The sequence below is a fragment of the Lissotriton vulgaris genome, chromosome 10, assembly GCF_964263255.1.
Source record: "Lissotriton vulgaris chromosome 10, aLisVul1.2, whole genome shotgun sequence".
Classification (NCBI taxonomy): domain Eukaryota; kingdom Metazoa; phylum Chordata; class Amphibia; order Caudata; family Salamandridae; genus Lissotriton; species Lissotriton vulgaris.
The window spans coordinates 888784154-888801481 of NC_141698.1; the positions used below are offsets into that span (position 1 = coordinate 888784154).

The window sequence follows — 17328 nt, forward strand, 5'->3', positions numbered from 1 at the left end:
ACACATGCACACGCAGGCAGACACTAGCGCACACATACAGACACACACTACACCTCCCCAGGCGGCCCCCCCCCCCGCCCGCCGCCGCCGCCGCCCCCCAGCCGCCGCCGCCCCCGCCCCCCCAGCCGCCGCCGCCCACACACGAGAGTACACGCACAGACAATCCCCCCGCCCCGCCCCGCCTGCAAGCTCTCACTTACCGGCTCGGTGTGCAGGTTCCCGGGCCGTCTTTTGGCACGCCGCAGGGGTCTCCTCACCACTCGGGAGCCCCGTGTTGCCTCTGTTACCATGCAGTCTGCCCTCGCTCTTTCGCCCGGTCTCTCTGAAGCGCCCCGGGACTTCAGCGTGAAGCCTGCATGTTTCGGACGTCCTCCTCGGCAGTTACTTCCTGTTTCTTTGACGAGCCCCGCCCACGTCCAAACAAAGGCTGCCTGACTTCCAGAGTGCGCCCGCGATGAAGAGACGGCCATTTTGTCAGCACACAAGCACCTAGCACTGTGTTTATTTGCATACTGGACTGTCACTGTGCTTTCGGTAACGACGTACAGCTTCGGAGACTGCACACGTTGTAAGCATATTGTGGTGCACGTACAACAGACAGCTGAGTGCATAATCAATCTATGTGAGCAAAGAACATGTTTTCATAACCCTTGCTATCCTTTCCATTTAATTGTTTTGTTCCATTATTTGATTACATTTCCTGATATTTGACAAATGATTTCCGTGTACATGCAGAGGATTAAGCAATTGCAGTGAAAGGACACGCTTATGATGCTATCGCTAATTCTGTGGTTTTATGTATGTCCTGGTGAAATTTCTGTTACACAGTGTAATCTCAGTTAATTTCTGGCATTTGCTTTACATTTGTGATGAAATCATGGCAATTACGTGATTACACCGTGACCAGATCAAGTAAAGAAGCTTCTGTTCGGGTCAATATCCCATGGCATAAACACAGGAAACAAGGTTTGCAAAGAGAACGTGTGCAGATGCTGTTCGTGCACGCGTGATTTTGCGACTTTTTCTTAGTGCAAAATATGTCCTTGTATCCAAGAATGAATGCGAGGATGTACATGGCAAAACAGCTGCCAAATGCTGGACCGATGTTTTTTTGTTATTTCGTGTACTTATTGAAGAATTCCATGTATTTTTTGCAAAAGAATTTACGCAAATATCGCACACTCCTAATATTATATTACATTTCCTATTAATTATCACACACCATTTGCACACAATTGCTAAGGTTATTCTTTCTGAAGGATTTATCTTCATGTTGGGTTTTTTGTTTTCATTATGACGGAAATGAACCTCAACTACGCAGCTAGGGCATGTTTAAAAAAAAATTATTTCTGAATGCAGTGCACATTTTGTGTCTTGCTTCTCTTGGAGCGTGGGGACGCAGAGCCTACATGGAGTGGCTGTATAAAGGACATAGCACCACTTTTTATTGAATAGAAGGTCAATATTTTATTAAGCGTAACATGAGCATACGTGCATAGAGGATGGGCTGGTGGAAGGCTGGGAGAGAATTACAGGCAGTGATGCGGAGAATTTCCCCGTGTTCGTTGATTACAGTTTCCAAGCAGCTGTGAGCACCAAGAGATTACGGTGCGTCCGCTCTTGTTCCTTGAAGACTCTTACTCTAGCGCTCTCTAGTTTGCTGTCTTGCCTGTGGGCATTTGTCCCCAGCCAGATTGCATCTTTAATCTGTGTGGTTTCTGCATGTCGTAAACTCTATCCCAATATTAATAGCTTTTTCGTTTTTTTTTCCTTTCTAATTTACATGCGCTTAATTTATTTCATGCCAGCCTTTTAAATCAGAAACGCGCTCCGATTAAGGTCCATTGAGAGCTTTACATTACTGTTGCATGTGTGAGTGCAGAGTGCGTGCAGAGTGACAGTGAGTGCAGAGTGCGTGCAGAGTAACAGTGAGTGCAGAGTGAGTGCAGAGTGAGTGCAGAGTGACAGTGAGTGCGGAGTGACAGTGAGTGCGGAGTGACAGTGAGTGCAGAGTGACAGTGAGTGCAGAGTGACAGTGAGTGCAGAGTGACAGTGAGTGCAGAGTGCGTGCAGAAACAGTGAGTGCAGAGTGTGTGCAGAGTGCAGAGTGCGTGCAGAGTGACAGTGAGTGCAGAGTGACAGTGAGTGCAGAGTGACAGTGAGTGCAGAGTGACAGTGAGTGCAGAGTGACAGTGAGTGCAGAGTGCGTTCAGAAACAGTGAGTGCAGAGTGCGTGCAGAGTGACAGTGAGTGCAGAGTGCGTGCAGAGTGACAGTGAGTGCAGGGTGAGTGCAGAGTGCGTGCAGAGTGACAGTGAATGCAGAGTGAGTGCAGAGTGACAGTGAGTGCAGAGTGAGTGCAGTGACAGTGAGTGCAGAGTGACAGTGAGTGCAGAGTGACAGTGAGTGCAGAGTGACAGTGAGTGCAGAGTGACAGTGAGTGCAGAGTGCGTGCAGAAACAGTGAGTGCAGAGTGCGTGCAGAGTGACAGTGAGTGCAGGGTGCGTGCAGAGTGACAGTGAGTGCAGGGTGAGTGCAGAGTGACAGTGAGTGCAGAGTGACAGTGAGTGCAGAGTGACAGTGAGTGCAGAGTGACAGTGAGTGCAGAGTGCGTGCAGAAACAGTGAGTGCAGAGTGCGTGCAGAGTGACAGTGAGTGCAGAGTGCGTGCAGAGTGACAGTGAGTGCAGAGTGCGTGCAGAGTGACAGTGAGTGCAGAGTGCGTGCAGAGTGACAGTGAGTGCAGAGTGACAGTGAGTGCAGAGTGACAGTGCGTGCAGAGTGACAGTGAGTGCAGAGTGACAGTGAGTGCAGAGTGACAGTGAGTGCAGAGTGACAGTGAGTGCAGAGTGCGTGCAGAGTGACAGTGAGTGCAGAGTGCGTGCAGAGTGACAGTGAGTGCGGAGTGACAGTGCGTGCAGAGTGACAGTTAGTGCAGAGTGCGTGCAGAGTGACAGTGAGTGCGGAGTGACAGTGCGTGCAGAGTGACAGTGCGTGCAGAGTGACAGTGAGTGCAGAGTGACAGTGAGTGCAGAGTGCGTGCAGAGTGACAGTGAGTGCAGAGTGTGTGCAGAGTGACAGTGAGTGCAGAGTGCGTGCAGAGTGACAGTGAGTGCAGAGTGCGTGCAGAGTGACAGTGAGTGCAGAGTGAGTGCAGAGTGACAGTGAGTGCGGAGTGACAGTGAGTGCGGAGTGACAGTGAGTGCAGAGTGACAGTGAGTGCAGAGTGACAGTGAGTGCAGAGTGAGTGCAGAGTGAGTGCAGAGTGACAGTGAGTGCGGAGTGACAGTGAGTGCGGAGTGACAGTGAGTGCAGAGTGACAGTGAGTGCAGAGTGACAGTGAGTGCAGAGTGACAGTGAGTGCAGAGTGACAGTGAGTGCAGAGTGACAGTGAGTGCAGAGTGCGTGCATAAACAGTGAGTGCAGAGTGCGTGCAGAGTGCAGAGTGCGTGCAGAGTGACAGTGAGTGCAGAGTGACAGTGAGTGCAGAGTGCGTGCAGTGACAGTGAGTGCAGAGTGCGTGCAGAGTGACAGTGAGTGCAGAGTGCGTGCAGAGTGACAGTGAGTGCAGAGTGACAGTGAGTGCAGAGTGACAGTGAGTACAGTCACTCAGCACCACCACATTATCACTCAGAACCACCACAGCACCACTCAGAACCACCACAGCACCACTCAGCACCACCACAGCATCACTCAGCACCACCACAGCACCACCACAGCACCACCATAGCACCACTCAGCACCACCACAGCATCACTCAGCATCACCACAGCCCCATTCAGCACCACCACAGCCCCATTCAGCAGCACCACAGCATCACTCAGCACCACCACAGCACAAATATGTTCTCTCAATGTTTCAAGCTTTATTACAAATGTCACAAAAAGATGTTAATATTTCACTTCTGTTCTTGGATTTCGTTACAATAAAATACACTGAACATAATCTTCACAAAAGTTATTTACAAAAGTTTAAGCTATTGCCATTATAAATTACAATCACTTTTATTAAGTATTAAAAAAAATTAAAAGCCATTGTTATTTGTAATATCAATACATCTAAGTCACGTAAATACAAATGTTGCATTACAAATGCTATAGGTGTCACATTTGCGAAAGTTATAACTATTGGCATTGTAAATGACAAAGCTATTAATTTAGCTATTTTCAAAACCAACACATAAATGAACATTTGGTGAATTACCATTAAAATATTTGACTTTTTTACTAAGATATTATTGTACTCTTTTATGCAAACAAAATTTAGATACTGCATAAATAACTTTAATAAAACATATTTTATATATAGCTTTTTATGTAAAAAAATAACTATAGCACAAAGCAAAAAACAATTGCCATTTACAATGCTAATAGCTCAAACTTAAATAATGCGAGACCTATTGCATTGCAAATGCTTGTTTCTTTGGCCATGGAGTCGCTGGTTGTGGCCTTCAGACAAGCAGCAATAGAAAGAGTTAGATGTGGAGGATCCCTGCATGTCCTATAACTATGCACAGAGCCTATCCTTTGTTATATCCATGATGCAGTGATCGTTTTTCCCAAAAGGCAAGTAATATTATCATTCTAGCCTTCAATAATGTTTTTTCCATCATAATTGGCACTTAATATTACAGTAGCAGTTTATTATCATTGATAAGAACATACAAAGTGATTATGAATCTGTAATGAATCAAGGCTCGCCACTCAAGAAATATCCATAGAGTGAATAAAATATCACTTCCATTATTTTAACTTCGACAATAGAACATTGTTTAGACTTGCATTCAATTGCACAGTCTCCTGTGTGACACAGAAATGTATCTAAGTACTATTTTAGATTTATGTGACTCTATTTGATTTATGTTTATATAATAATATATTTCTTGTATTAATTTTATATCCCTTTTAGACTGATGAGAGCTCTGACCTGGCCGAAAATATTCCAGACTGGCGAGGTGAACTTCTGAGTGCTATTCAAGATGTCTTCCTAAAGGAACATGATGTTCTAGTGGCAGCATTTCGAACACAGTTGGCAGCAGTGGGCTCTACTAACACAGCTATGCTGGTGAATCAGTTAGAGCAAAGATTACAAGAGCAGGTAGGGAAACCAGCTCATGTTCAGTCACTATTTTCATCGAATATACAGCAGTTATCTGGAAACAAATGCTCAAAAAGTCTTTAATAACCAATTGAGACTTTGGAGATTGCCCATTTACATTTGATTTGTTTGCAGGGGATGGAACATATTAATGCAATGGACTGTATTAACAACGCTGATCGAAGAAGTTTGTTGCTAGAAATTCAGTCTCTTCATGCTAAAAAAAGTGGCCTACAAATGGATCTCAAAAATAAAACACAGATAGATGCAGAAAGCCAAGGTATGTATTTGTGAATGTTTAGGGTGTAAGAATCGGTGTGTTTTTCACTTTAAAAAAAAAAAAATCTCAGTTATTCTGTTATAGTGTGCAGAAACAAAGTGATGTAGATGAGGCACTTCATCATAAAAATCACGTTTTCCTAATAGGACTATAGTTGAGCCTAAGAACGTAAAGGTAAAATTTAACAAATAGGAGTATATAATTAAAAATATGTTTCCCAAGTGTAGAATGAAAAGAAGAAAAAAAGGCCATGACTTATAATTATACAATACTGGGAAAACAGTAAATTTGTATTCGAGTTTACCTTTGCCATGCAGTAGATCCACCCCTGTACCAATAATTTAAGAGTTAAATCTGAACCCAGTAGGGCCCTTCACTTGTGCCTGTACGTTCTGTTTATTTGTACTTTTGTTCTCCCCTTTCCCCCTCCCGGTTGGGGAATATTGGGCTATTTTTTTTATCAAAATATTTTCCCTAGCAATTTATTGTTAAGTGCCCCCCTTCGTAAAAGCAACGGGATTCCTGCTGTATAAAGCTGATCTGTGAACTCACTGATGCACCTGAGGAGACCAGGGTAGATCGTATATAACATGTCAAATGTCAATTAACAGATGTTAAAAAGTAAGAGTAAAATCCCTTGGAATGGCAAATTGCAGTGTGAGAACAATTTTTCTGGTTGTAAAACCCTATGGAATCCCCAATTCTGTAGAGTTTAACGCATAATGATTACTTGCTCTGAACATGAGTGGGTTGGGAGGTGATTGAGGAGAAGATCATTTCTGGCAGGGCGGACCATTGTATGCTTCTCTCCCCTCCTATCTGTGTCAGAAAAAACAAGGAAATAGGCTTGGCTGTTGGTCCAGTCCAAACACCACTAATGAGTGATCTGAGAAACCACTCACTTTTAATTCACAATCGCCTCATGCAGAATTTCACTTGGTACCGGTTGTGAATATATGAAGACACACTTGAATCGGCTGAGACTAGCTAAAAGATTCATAGAGGGTTCCCTGGGGGCATTTAACACAGGGTGGGAAGCAGGTTAATAATGTTATTGCTGGCAACCCATTTTACAGAGGAAGAAGGTAAGGACAGTGGTTGAGAGTCAGTATTAGATCCTAGCAGTGCTTAATTTGTGAAAAAGAGTGGCTGTGTCTGAATCTTTGCCCTTAAGCCAGCAGCCAGTCCAATTAAACGTTGTGCACCAAATACCAAGGCTTTAATATTTTGTTCACTACCAGACATTCCCTGACCCTTTTTGTCTTCCTTACAGTTTCCTGCTTTCTGTTTATGATGGATTTGCCTTCTTTTTCTTCCTCCATTTGTCCAATCTGTGTTTTTCCCTCTCTTGTACTTGGTACATATCTGATATGGAAAAATAAGTGTTGTTCCTCAAAACTAAGCACTGGTGCCCCCACCGGCAACCGCTGGCTCAAATTAAGCGCTGGATGCAAGACTGCAATAAAAGAGTTGCAATCTGGGTAAGAAGCTATGTCAATATTAACATCATTCAATTGGAGGTTGACTCAATTGGCAGATGAATAATTGCGCAGAACCATTTAATCAGCTTCGCTACTCGTGTTGGAACCTCAGTGTTCCATCTTCTATTACGCAATTATTTGTAAAGTTGTTTACTTATATTATAAGAAGCCTCCTATATGCCTTTCCGCCCATTGCCACTCCTGCACAGAGCTCAGAAGAAGATCAAGAACTACGGGGCCTAAGTCATTCTTGTGACTCCAGATTGGGCATGCAGAGTCTGGTCCCAAGCTACTGAACATGGCATCGATCCTCCGATCAGGATGCCTGTTGGAGCAACAAGGGAGGTCCTCCACCCAAAGCTATCCAGTCTCTGCCGTCTTGCGTGGAGATTGAGCGGCACCAGTTGACCGCTTTCGACCTTCCTCTCGAAATCTGCAACATATTTTAGCAGTCAGACGTCCCTCCACCAAGGTGGTATACGCCTGCAAATTCCTTATTGTACATAGGTTTCTGAAAGGTCTTGCTCATCTTTTCCCTCCTTCATTTATCATGCCTCAATGGGACCTTAATATGGTCTTAACATTCTTGATGTGCGCTCCTTTCTAGCCTCTCCATAATTGTACCCTCAGGCTTCTTATAATTAAAACAGCCATCCTTGTGGCTATTTCCTCTGCCTGAAGAGTAAGTGAGCTGCAGGCCTTGTCATCCAAGCTGCCTTACTTTTCAGTCTATCTTGACAAACTGGTGTTTTTCACAAGAGCCTCCTTTCTCCGGAAAGCGATTACTCCACTTCACGTAGTACAATCCATCACACTACCTATTTTTTTTACGCTGCTCGAGGCCCCTCTAAAGAAGAGAAGCGACTCCACCATCTGGAACCAAAAAGATCATTGTCGTTCTAGCTTAACTGCACACAAGAGTTCCGGGTGGACGACCAACTCTTAATGGGGTATGTTAGTGCGAAGAAAGGTCGGGCTGAGCAGAACCGGACCATTTCTAGATGGGCCGTGCTCTGCATTAAAATCTGCTTAACATTGGCCAATAAGCAACCTCCTGAAGACTTGCAAGCTCATTCCACCAGAGCTAAAGCTGCGACCACTACGTTTGCCCATTGAGTTCCAGTCCTGGGTATCTGCCAGGCAGCAACGTTGACTTCCCTGAATGCGTTCACCAATCATTACTGCCTTGACATTCAGGTCCGTAGGGATGGGCATTTTACCCGCTCGGTCCTGCAGGAGTTCCTTGTTTGAAATTGGTCCACAGACTCACCGCCAGGGATGGTATTGGTTGGGTATGTATTTTGAGGTAAGGAATCTGCAGCTTGAAGTCTCGATCAGGTGAACAATTTTCATACCTTCTGTGTCGACTTATTTGGGAGAGACTATATCTAGCTGCTGATTTCTGACCGACCCACCCATCCTCCCCGCTCTGCGAACGGATTTCTAGGGACAGGGATTTCCCCTTGCAGGGACCTAGTTTTCCTCACCAGTGGTCAATGTTCTTCATGGTTCTGCGCTTCTGCTGTGGATAGTCATGAAAAGAAAATGACGTCCGCGGTCCTGGGTCGTGTCTATATAGGGGCCACGGATGTCACTTCTGGTGTAGATGGTGCAGACTATGCATGCCGAGCTGAACAACCCTCTTGCTGGCGTGCAGGGGTACTGATCTATTAGATCCATTCTGATGACTGATAAAATCAAAGGTAAGGAACCTGTGGCTAGATATAGTCTCCACCAGATAAGACGTTACCAAAGGTAAGTAACTTGTTCACAAAGTTGAAGGCACAGCTTTTTTTGAGAATGGCCAGCAATGGGACTGTCCTCTTAGTCTGCAAACCGTGATTCTCTTGCATTCCTCTTCATCCTGCCGTTCATATGCCCAAATCAAGTTTTGTTTTGCACTGACCAGTAGGTACGAAGTATTCCAAGAGATCCTCCCAGTGAGTTATCTTCTCACCAATCGAAGGCTGCTGCATGTACAGCGACTTTGGACACTCTTGGTCGTATTTAAATCATGTTTTCTATAGTTCCTGTATTAGCACCAGGTCTTCCCATCCTAAAATCTTTTTGAGGTTTAACAGCAGCTTGTAGAGCTTTACAAACTCCTTACATAAACATTATTGAGACAAGTGTACCTCCAAACACTAATCAGAAAATTCTGCTACTAGCAATTTTACTGCTGAATGCTATTCAGTATGTGTGCCATTGAACACTGGAATTGGCTCATATCTCCTGAGTGTTAGTGCTTAAATGAGAACCAGTTGAATGATAAATCAAATGAAGCATGACTCGATGATGATCAAGTAGGTGGCGCCTCATTTTCTGAAATGCATTGGACCATAATTAATGTAATTGTTATTCACTCAGTTGACAGTTGAGCTGCTCAAATTGACATTGTGTTAGACCTTGTGTAGAATCCTCTTTTTAAATTACACTTTGCTAAGCAAAATGGCCAGTGTAGCATTCGAAAGGGAATTGGTCAGGATAGTTGAATTGCAAGTAGCAAGCACTTGTTATGGAGTATTTACCATGTGTTGAGAAGAGCTCTCAAGTGTCCCAGTTGTATGCACGAGTAGCTAATCCAGCCCAGGTTTTTCATTATGATTTTATAATGCGGTTAAAAGGTTTCAAAGTCCCAGCATGCTAAGAGAAAACTTGGACTGGTTCCACTACTCACGCCAACGACCTGTGAAACTTGAGTGCTGTGTAACGGGCTGGTGAGATCATGTAAATCAGTACAGTGCAGATGATCCTCAAAGTATAACATTGAAATCTTGTTGACACCTTTCTGAGTGAACTATTGAAGTAAAACTGTGGTTTATAAAAAACTTTTTTCTTTAGGACTGATGGAGTACAATGTGCCTACAGAACACACTCAGATCCACAAGAAACTTCCTGAAGTTGGTGGATCCAAAGCCCAATCAACTGAACTCCACGAGCAGCTCCATTCTGAGAGATTGTTGATAGCTGAGCTTAAGACTAAACTTGCACAAACTACGTTGGAACTTGACTCTGCACTGAAATTACAGCACAAGCACTCTAAAGAACTTGAACTTCTCAGGTGAAGTTTGTTATTAGAAGTCTTTTAATTGTCAGAGGGCTGTTAAACTAACTTTCTACAACAAGCATACTATTCAAGTTCAAAAGAACGTGCACTATTTCTTTACATCAAAAATGTTGCCATGAATGAGTGACCAGAGAGGAGCTCTTCTCTTGTCTGGGGCCTAGGTGTGTGTTGGAGGAGTAGATGTGAAAGATAGATGAGCAAAATGTAAGTGTAATTACCTGATAGTTATAATTTACTCAACGGGTCCCGTGCTGTATTTCTTGGTTTCTGTAATGAGTGATCAGTGATTTGCTTTGATAATCAGCGTTATAGGTCGTGTAGTTGGGGCAGCATTAGGGAGTCACAGGGATTAAATAATGTAGGCAGCTACATATCCCTAATGTAGCCAGACGGGCAGTTTGGTGGTGCATGCATGCATGTACATCAAAAGGGAGGGTAATGAGAGACAGCCAGTAATCCGTATGCAACGTACACAAGACCGACATGCAAAGTGATTAAAGTATGCCATATAGCCTTGAAAGAAAGTTGGTAACATGGGCAGCAACCATGCACCTTTTTGAAGGTAGGAATACTACAGTAGTGATTGTCAATGACTTGTTTCAGGGAGGTACCTGTCCATTGTCCTAAACCGGGAAGCCTGAGGACGAAAATTATGTGTCTCTCGCTAAATCAATCAGGTGAATTGTAAGCGTAGTACTCACCCGTGAGGGTCTCAAGGCACTAGAGGGTGGGGAGGGGGATAAACAGCTCGGTTCAGTTGGATAGCCAGGTCTTGAGTGTCTTCCTGAAGATGTTCAGGGAGGGGTGCGTCTGATGTTGATCGGGAGCTCGCTCCAGGTCTTGGCCGCGATGCAGGAGAAGGCTCTTCCACCTATTCTGGCTCTGCGGATGCGCAGGGTTTCGGTGACGGCGAAGTCAGTGGTTTCACTTGGGTACGTGGAAGGAGATTCTCTCGTTGAGGTATCGGGGTCCGGAGTTGTGGAGGCATTTGTTGGCGTGGGTGAATATCTTGAAAGTAACTCTCTTCTCAATGAGGAGCCAGTGGAGGTTATGCAGGTGTTGGGTGGTGTGTTTGTGTCAAGGGATGCTGAGGACGAGTCTGGCTGCGGCGTTCTGTATGGTTTGGAGGTTGCAAAGCAGAGATTTGTTGATCCCGGCGTAGAGGGGTTTTCCGTAGTCCAGTCTACTGGTTATGAGTGCGTGGGTGACGGTCTTACTTGATTCGGGGGGGGGATCCATTTGAAGGTCTCTCGGAGGATGTGGAGGGTGTTGAAGCAGCTGGAGGCTAATGTGTTGACCTGTTGGGTAATGGAGATGGAGTAGTCGAGTACGATGCCAAGGTTTCGGCTGTGGTCCGTGGGGGTGGGCTGCCGAGGGCGGTAGGCTACTAGGCGTTGTTCCATGACGAGGGGGAGTCTGAGGACCTCTGTCTTCTCCAAGTAGAGCTTCAGGCAGTTGCTACTTATCTAGGCTGCGACTTCCTTCATTCCTTCCTGGAAGTTGAGTCTGGTGATGAGGGGGTCCTTGTTGAGGGAAAGGATGAGCTGGGTGTCATCGGCTTAGGATACTATGCTGAGTCTGTGACGTCTGACAATGTCTCTGAATAGTAGCAACCAAAAATGTGTGATCCTAAGAAAGATCTCATTCTCTTTGAGGGCTCTCTATTGATAATCATAAGAACTAAGTAGTTGTGACCACAGTAGGATCTGAGAACACATTAAAAAATATAAATATGCACTTTTCTCTAGAAAAATCATTAAAAAAATTAAAAAATAAAAACTATTTTGACAGTCTATTGAAGGCTATGTTGGCCAATTTTCATAAAAATATTCTTATCTAAACGCGATATACTTCTAATTTAAAATGATCTCTAAATGGGGAAATAAGGGGGCGTGGCCAAGATGGCGGCCGGGACAGTCGCATAGCTGCGGAGCTCCTCGCCAAGACCCCCGGTAACCCCCACGAAAGCCCCCTGTAACAGCTGATTTGGCCCACCCGCGAGCTGCACACCGCAGGGCAGACCCGGAGCCCCGGTGTGGGAGCCTGCAGAGCTGCGGCCGATCGTACCTGCTGCCGCGGCCGGAACAAGCCGATGACCGGACCCTGCGCGGGCCGGGCCCGCTGCGACCCTGCGGCCGCCCGGTTCGCGCCCCGCTGCCACAGCACCAGATCGGAGGCCGATCCCTGACGAGCGGTGCCCTCGTCGGCACAAGAGGGCAGCCTAGGGTGCCGAATCACCCCGCAGCTGGGAATCACCGGATCCCGGGCGGCCACCAACTTTAGCCCCCGGCTTCGGCCTACAGGGACCTTGAGCCCGGTGGTGGGGGTGTGCGCAGCTCTTGCGCGGCGCCGCCAGAGCGACCTGACTGGTACTGACACGAGCCCTTTGCCCTCTAGACAAGAACTGAGGGGCGGAGGGTGCCGCGGCCGGCGCACCTGGGGCGGACTGCGGCCGGGGTGCGCTGCACGTCAGGCCCGTGCCTGGGCCTACGCCGCAGAAAGAAGCAGTTGGCACGTGGACACAGGGGGCCCGCCAGAGACGATAGTGGTGTGCCCCGGGCGCTAGCACCTCAGCCGGGCCCCGGCTTGAGCCCACCAACTGCATCTATGAGCTAGGAGGAGGCGGGAAGGGAGGATCCCGCCTCGTGGTGGCTGTTGAACACACTCGAGGTCTGCCCCGGCCTGTGGATCCAGGCCTCCCCTACAGGCGTGAGGGGTCTTGGTGTGGCACCTGCAGCCCGGCTGGGGAGTGGACGTTCCGGAGCACAGCTGCACCTTAGGTGAGGAGTTGGGGGTGCTCGGGGGTCCTGGAGGTCGCGCCCCCGGCGGGAGGAGTGCTGGTGTTGGGCCGGAGCCGGACCCCCCCTCCGGATCCACTTTAAAACGACTAAGGCGCCCAAAGTGAGCAAGAGTTGACCTCCGAACACACTCAGGGCGCGTGTCTGGGGCCCTGTGGTTCAACTGGACAGTAGTGTGCTGCCCTTATCTGCGCTGCCCCCTACCAGCTGGGGGACACAAGCCAGACCTCCGGCGGGGGTAAGGCGTATTCATCACTCGCACACATCTCGAGGCACGGTGAAGGGGTGCTCGAGGGACTAGAACTGCAGGCCCTAACCTGACGCCATACTTCAGCCCCCCGGATGCATAGTCTGTCCGTCTTGTCTCCCCACAATGTTGAACGCCAACCGGAGAGGGGGCCGGCCGATTAATGAACTGCTTATGAAGACTTCCTCTAAAACAGAGAAGCCCCAAGCGTCCACATCACCATAGGCGCAGACACCCACTCCAACCAAGGAGGCTGAAGATGGCCCTATTACAAAGTCCTTTCTGGAATCCCTCTTCAACACGTTACGGGAAGACTTTCAGACGTTAAAGCAAGACCTGGTGAGTGAGCAAATGGAACTGCGCCGGGACTTGGATGGTTTAGGGGAAAGAGTGGTGGCGGTGGAGGAATCTAACCATGCGCGTTGTGAGGACTTGGTGCTCCTCCAGCAAGAAGTTATCCGTCTCCAGGAGCAGCAGGTGGGACTCCAGGCCCACGCGGAGGACCTCGAGAACCGCTCTCGGCGGAACAACATACGGGTGCGGGGAGTGCCGTTGAAAGCGGAGGGGAATAGCGTCACAGAATATCTTCAAGACCTCTTCCGGGAGGTCCTCAACGAACCTGCTGACTTTCCCATTCGCATCGACCGGGCACATCGTGTGGGACTTCCTCGCCGGGCTCCTGCCCCACCACCAGACATCTTGGCGTTCCTCCCGGACTTTCCCCTGAAAGAGAGGATTCTGAGAGACGCGCGGCGTGCGCAACCCATCCGCTTCCGAGACTGCCCCATTGAACTCTTTCAAGATCTCTCTGCCATCACTCTCCAGAAGCGCAAAGACTTCAAGATCGTCACCACATTCCTTAGAGACAAATGAGTGCCATATTCCTGGGGTCACCCGTTCCGCCTGATCTTCAAGTGGGAGGGAGCCTTGCACCAACTTCGTTCGCTTCAAGACACCTGCGCCTTGCTAGGCCTCGAGCTCCCCGAGGACACCTCGGATGGGGACTCCACTCCGGGACCCTCGCAAGCAGCCCGGAACCAACCGTCTGGAGGAGACTGGCAGCGGGTTAGGAGACGTCGAGCGCCCAAAAACCGTCTACGCCCGGACCAGGGGACGATCGCCAAGGACAAAGCCGCAGCCATCGAACAGGTCGTCAAAGACACTACCGCTAAATCCTAAGTCTGCCCCGGACAGGGGGCCAGGCCTAACACACTCTCTCTGAAAGTGGGGGGGGGGTGAGGGATAGGGGCGGCGGGGGCTGCCACTGCCACGGACTCCTTTACTTCTCTAATCTGCGGGCCTGTACTGACTTTGGATAGGCCTGAGACTATGATTTTGAGTTGGGATCCACAAGTTGGGGTTAGGGTGGGAAAGGGAGGGGTACGTTGTTTTGTGGGGAGGTCACAGCTGTTTCCAAACGAGAGGAAGGACAGTCCAACTGCCGCCCCGGATCTAGTTGTGGATCAGATGGGACAGTCTCTTAGAGGGGGAGGAGGGGGGAGGGGAGAGGGGGTACCTTCTTGTCCGCGGATGCAGAGATGTACTGTTGAATTTTTACCCTTCAGGCCATCAGCCTGCACTACACATGAGCTTGCCCACACGCCATGCCTGGAATGATGCATCCGCTGACTATTCTTTCCCTAAATGTCAGGGGGCTTAACAGCCCAAACAAGCGCAGAGCGATCCTCTCCTTCCTAGAACGCTCGCAGGCCGACATCTGCCTCCTACAGGAGACACATCTGCTATCCAAGGACCAACACAGGCTTCGGTCCCGCGCCTTCCCCGAGCAGCTTTTCTCGTCCGCGTCCAAGAAAGTAGCTGGGGTGGCCATACTGGTGGCGAAGTCCTTTAAGGGACTGGTGCTGCAGAAGGAGGCGGAAGTTAAAGGTAGACTACTAATTCACCGCTTCCTTGTGGCAGGGCAGACGCTACTAATAGGCTCCATATACGCACCCAATGAAGGACAAGAAAAGTACCTGCACTCCGCGCATGAGGCGGCCACAGCCAACACGCACCAACACCTGCTACTAGGGGGGGACCTGAACCTGGTGTTTCACCAGAGGGTGGGCCAGGTGGGGGCATTGTCAGTGGAGGGCCACGCACACCTTGCAGACCTGGGACTGATCGATTTGTGGAGACACTTTCATCCCCACGCCACAGCCTACACTTACTACTCAGCAGCCCATAAGTCTTATGTGCGACTAGATTACCTGCTTTGCTCCGCCCAACTTGCGACACGCGCGCAGGAGGTTGAGATCCACCCGGCCTCGCTCTCTGATCACTCCCCGGTTACAGCTTCCTTTCTGGTACCTGACACACCTGGCCCACAACGTCACTGGCGCTTGCGGGACGGCCTGTTGCAGAACCCCTCTTCAATGGAGAAGATCAGGGTAGCCATCAGCCAATTCCTCACACACAATGCTAACGGTGACACCACCAAAGCTACCCAATAGGCAGCACTAAAAGCTGTCCTCCGGGGCGAGTTTATTTCCCTGACAGTGGCCAACAATAGGGAGCGTGCGCAGAAAAGAGCCGACCTCACACAGCGCGTTAAGGAGCTGAAATAACTGCACCAACGCACCGGGGCGGCCAGGGCATGGCGCCAGCTCTGCACAGAGCGGAAGATGCTCGCTGCACTAGATCAGGACGTTGCGGAATTCGCCACGATACGCCTGAAACATGCCTACTATACAGGTGGGGACTGCTGCGGGAAATTGTTGGCGTGCAAACTACGGGAACAGCGGCAGCAGCGGCACATCGGCACCATCCGACCCGCACAAGGGGATACACTCACCGATGACGCTGCTATAGCGGCTGCCTTCGGGACCTTCTACGCCGACCTGTATGAGGCGGACAAGCTAGACATACAATGTGGTAGCGACTACCTCGACGGGGCAACCCTCCCATCGCTGACCGAAGCGCAGTCTCAGTTCCTCGATAGGCCCATAGGTCTGGAGGAAGTCATTTCCGCGATTTCCCACCTCAAGCAGGGGAAATCTCCAGTCCCGGATGGCTACTCCGCGGCTTTTTACAAGACATTCTGCCAGCAAGTGGCCCCGCTACTGCGGGATCTCTTAATCACCTTCGACCAAGCCGGGGCTATCCCCCCCGAACTGCTGGAGGCAGCGATTTCGGTGATTCCCAAAGTCGGCAGAGACCCCACCCGATGCGGCGCCTACAGGCCGACATCTCTATTAAACGTAGACCTCAAGCTGTGTACGGGTATCATCGCGAGCCGGCTGGCGCCATACATGCAGCAGCTGGTCGAACCCGATCAGGCCGGCTTCATCCCTCAGCGGCAAACGAGCGATAACACCAGGCGCGTCCTCCACCTTATTGAGGCAGGATCGCGCACGAGGCCGGGCTGTATGCTTCCCACCATAGACGCCGAGAAGGCGGATCGATCGGGTGCACTGGCCCTATCTAGAACTGACGCTCCAGAGACTCGGCTTTGGGGAGACTACTCGAAATCGGATATTTAATTGCTATAGACAGCCCACCGCGACGGTACGAGTTAACAGTCATACCTCGCCGCGTTTCCCGATAGGCAGAGGGACCAGGCAGGGTTGCCCGCTCTCTCTTTTCCTGTTTGCGCTCTACATGGAGCCACTAGCACAAAGGGTCGGGCATCACCACCACATTAGGGGCATCCCTTTTGGGGGTGACACACACAAGATCAGCTTATATGCTGACGACATCCTGCTCTCCCTGATGGACCCTATGCAATCCCTGAGGGCGCTTCTGGTCGAACTGCACTCCTTTGCTCAGGCCTCGGGTTTTAAAATTAACGTGGAGAAGTCTGTGGTCTTGAATGTGTCCCTGCCCCTCCCACGTGTTGGCGGCTGCCAAGGCCGAGTTTGACCTGCAGTGGTCCAGTTCCACGGTTCCGTATCTGGGGGTCTTACTGGCACCGACGGTGCCGGGTACGGCAGAAGCCAACTATGCCAGGCTGAGCACGCAAGTTAGTGAAACACTGCGGAAATGGAATCGCCTTACACTTTCCTGGCTCTGACGTATAGCGGCGGTCAAGATGACCCTTTTACCGCAGATCCTTTACATATTTCAGTTCCTTCCTCTACGCCCACTGACAGGATGGCTCCAGAAGACACAGGCAGATATAACGCGCTATGTCTGGAACGGGCGTCGTCCCCGCTTTAAGCAACGGATCGCGACTCTCCCCCCGCCCCCCGGACCTCACCCTGTACTTTCAAGCAGCGCAGCTGCGCACTCTGGTGGAATGGTACCAACTCGAGTCCGGCAAGCATTGGCTCTTCCAGGACCAAGCCGTCGCGGGTCGACTGCTCCAGGGTGTACCCTTTTTTACTGTGGCGGCATAGGCCCCCTAACCTATATGCGTCAT

The 17328-nt window shown here is 49.3% G+C and overlaps 1 protein-coding gene across 3 annotated transcripts in view; it reads left to right on the top strand.

The window, feature by feature from the left end:
- Positions 1-17328, top strand: part of AKAP9 (A-kinase anchoring protein 9) — a 1796561-nt gene that overhangs the window by 1615408 nt on the left and 163825 nt on the right. For all 3 annotated transcript variants that reach the window (XM_086941844.1, XM_086941845.1, XM_086941846.1), the window contains 3 exons: positions 4907-5095; positions 5231-5375; positions 9698-9917. In XM_086941844.1, the coding sequence (XP_086797970.1) occupies positions 4907-5095; positions 5231-5375; positions 9698-9917 (554 nt within the window). The remainder of the gene's footprint in view (positions 1-4906; positions 5096-5230; positions 5376-9697; positions 9918-17328) is intronic.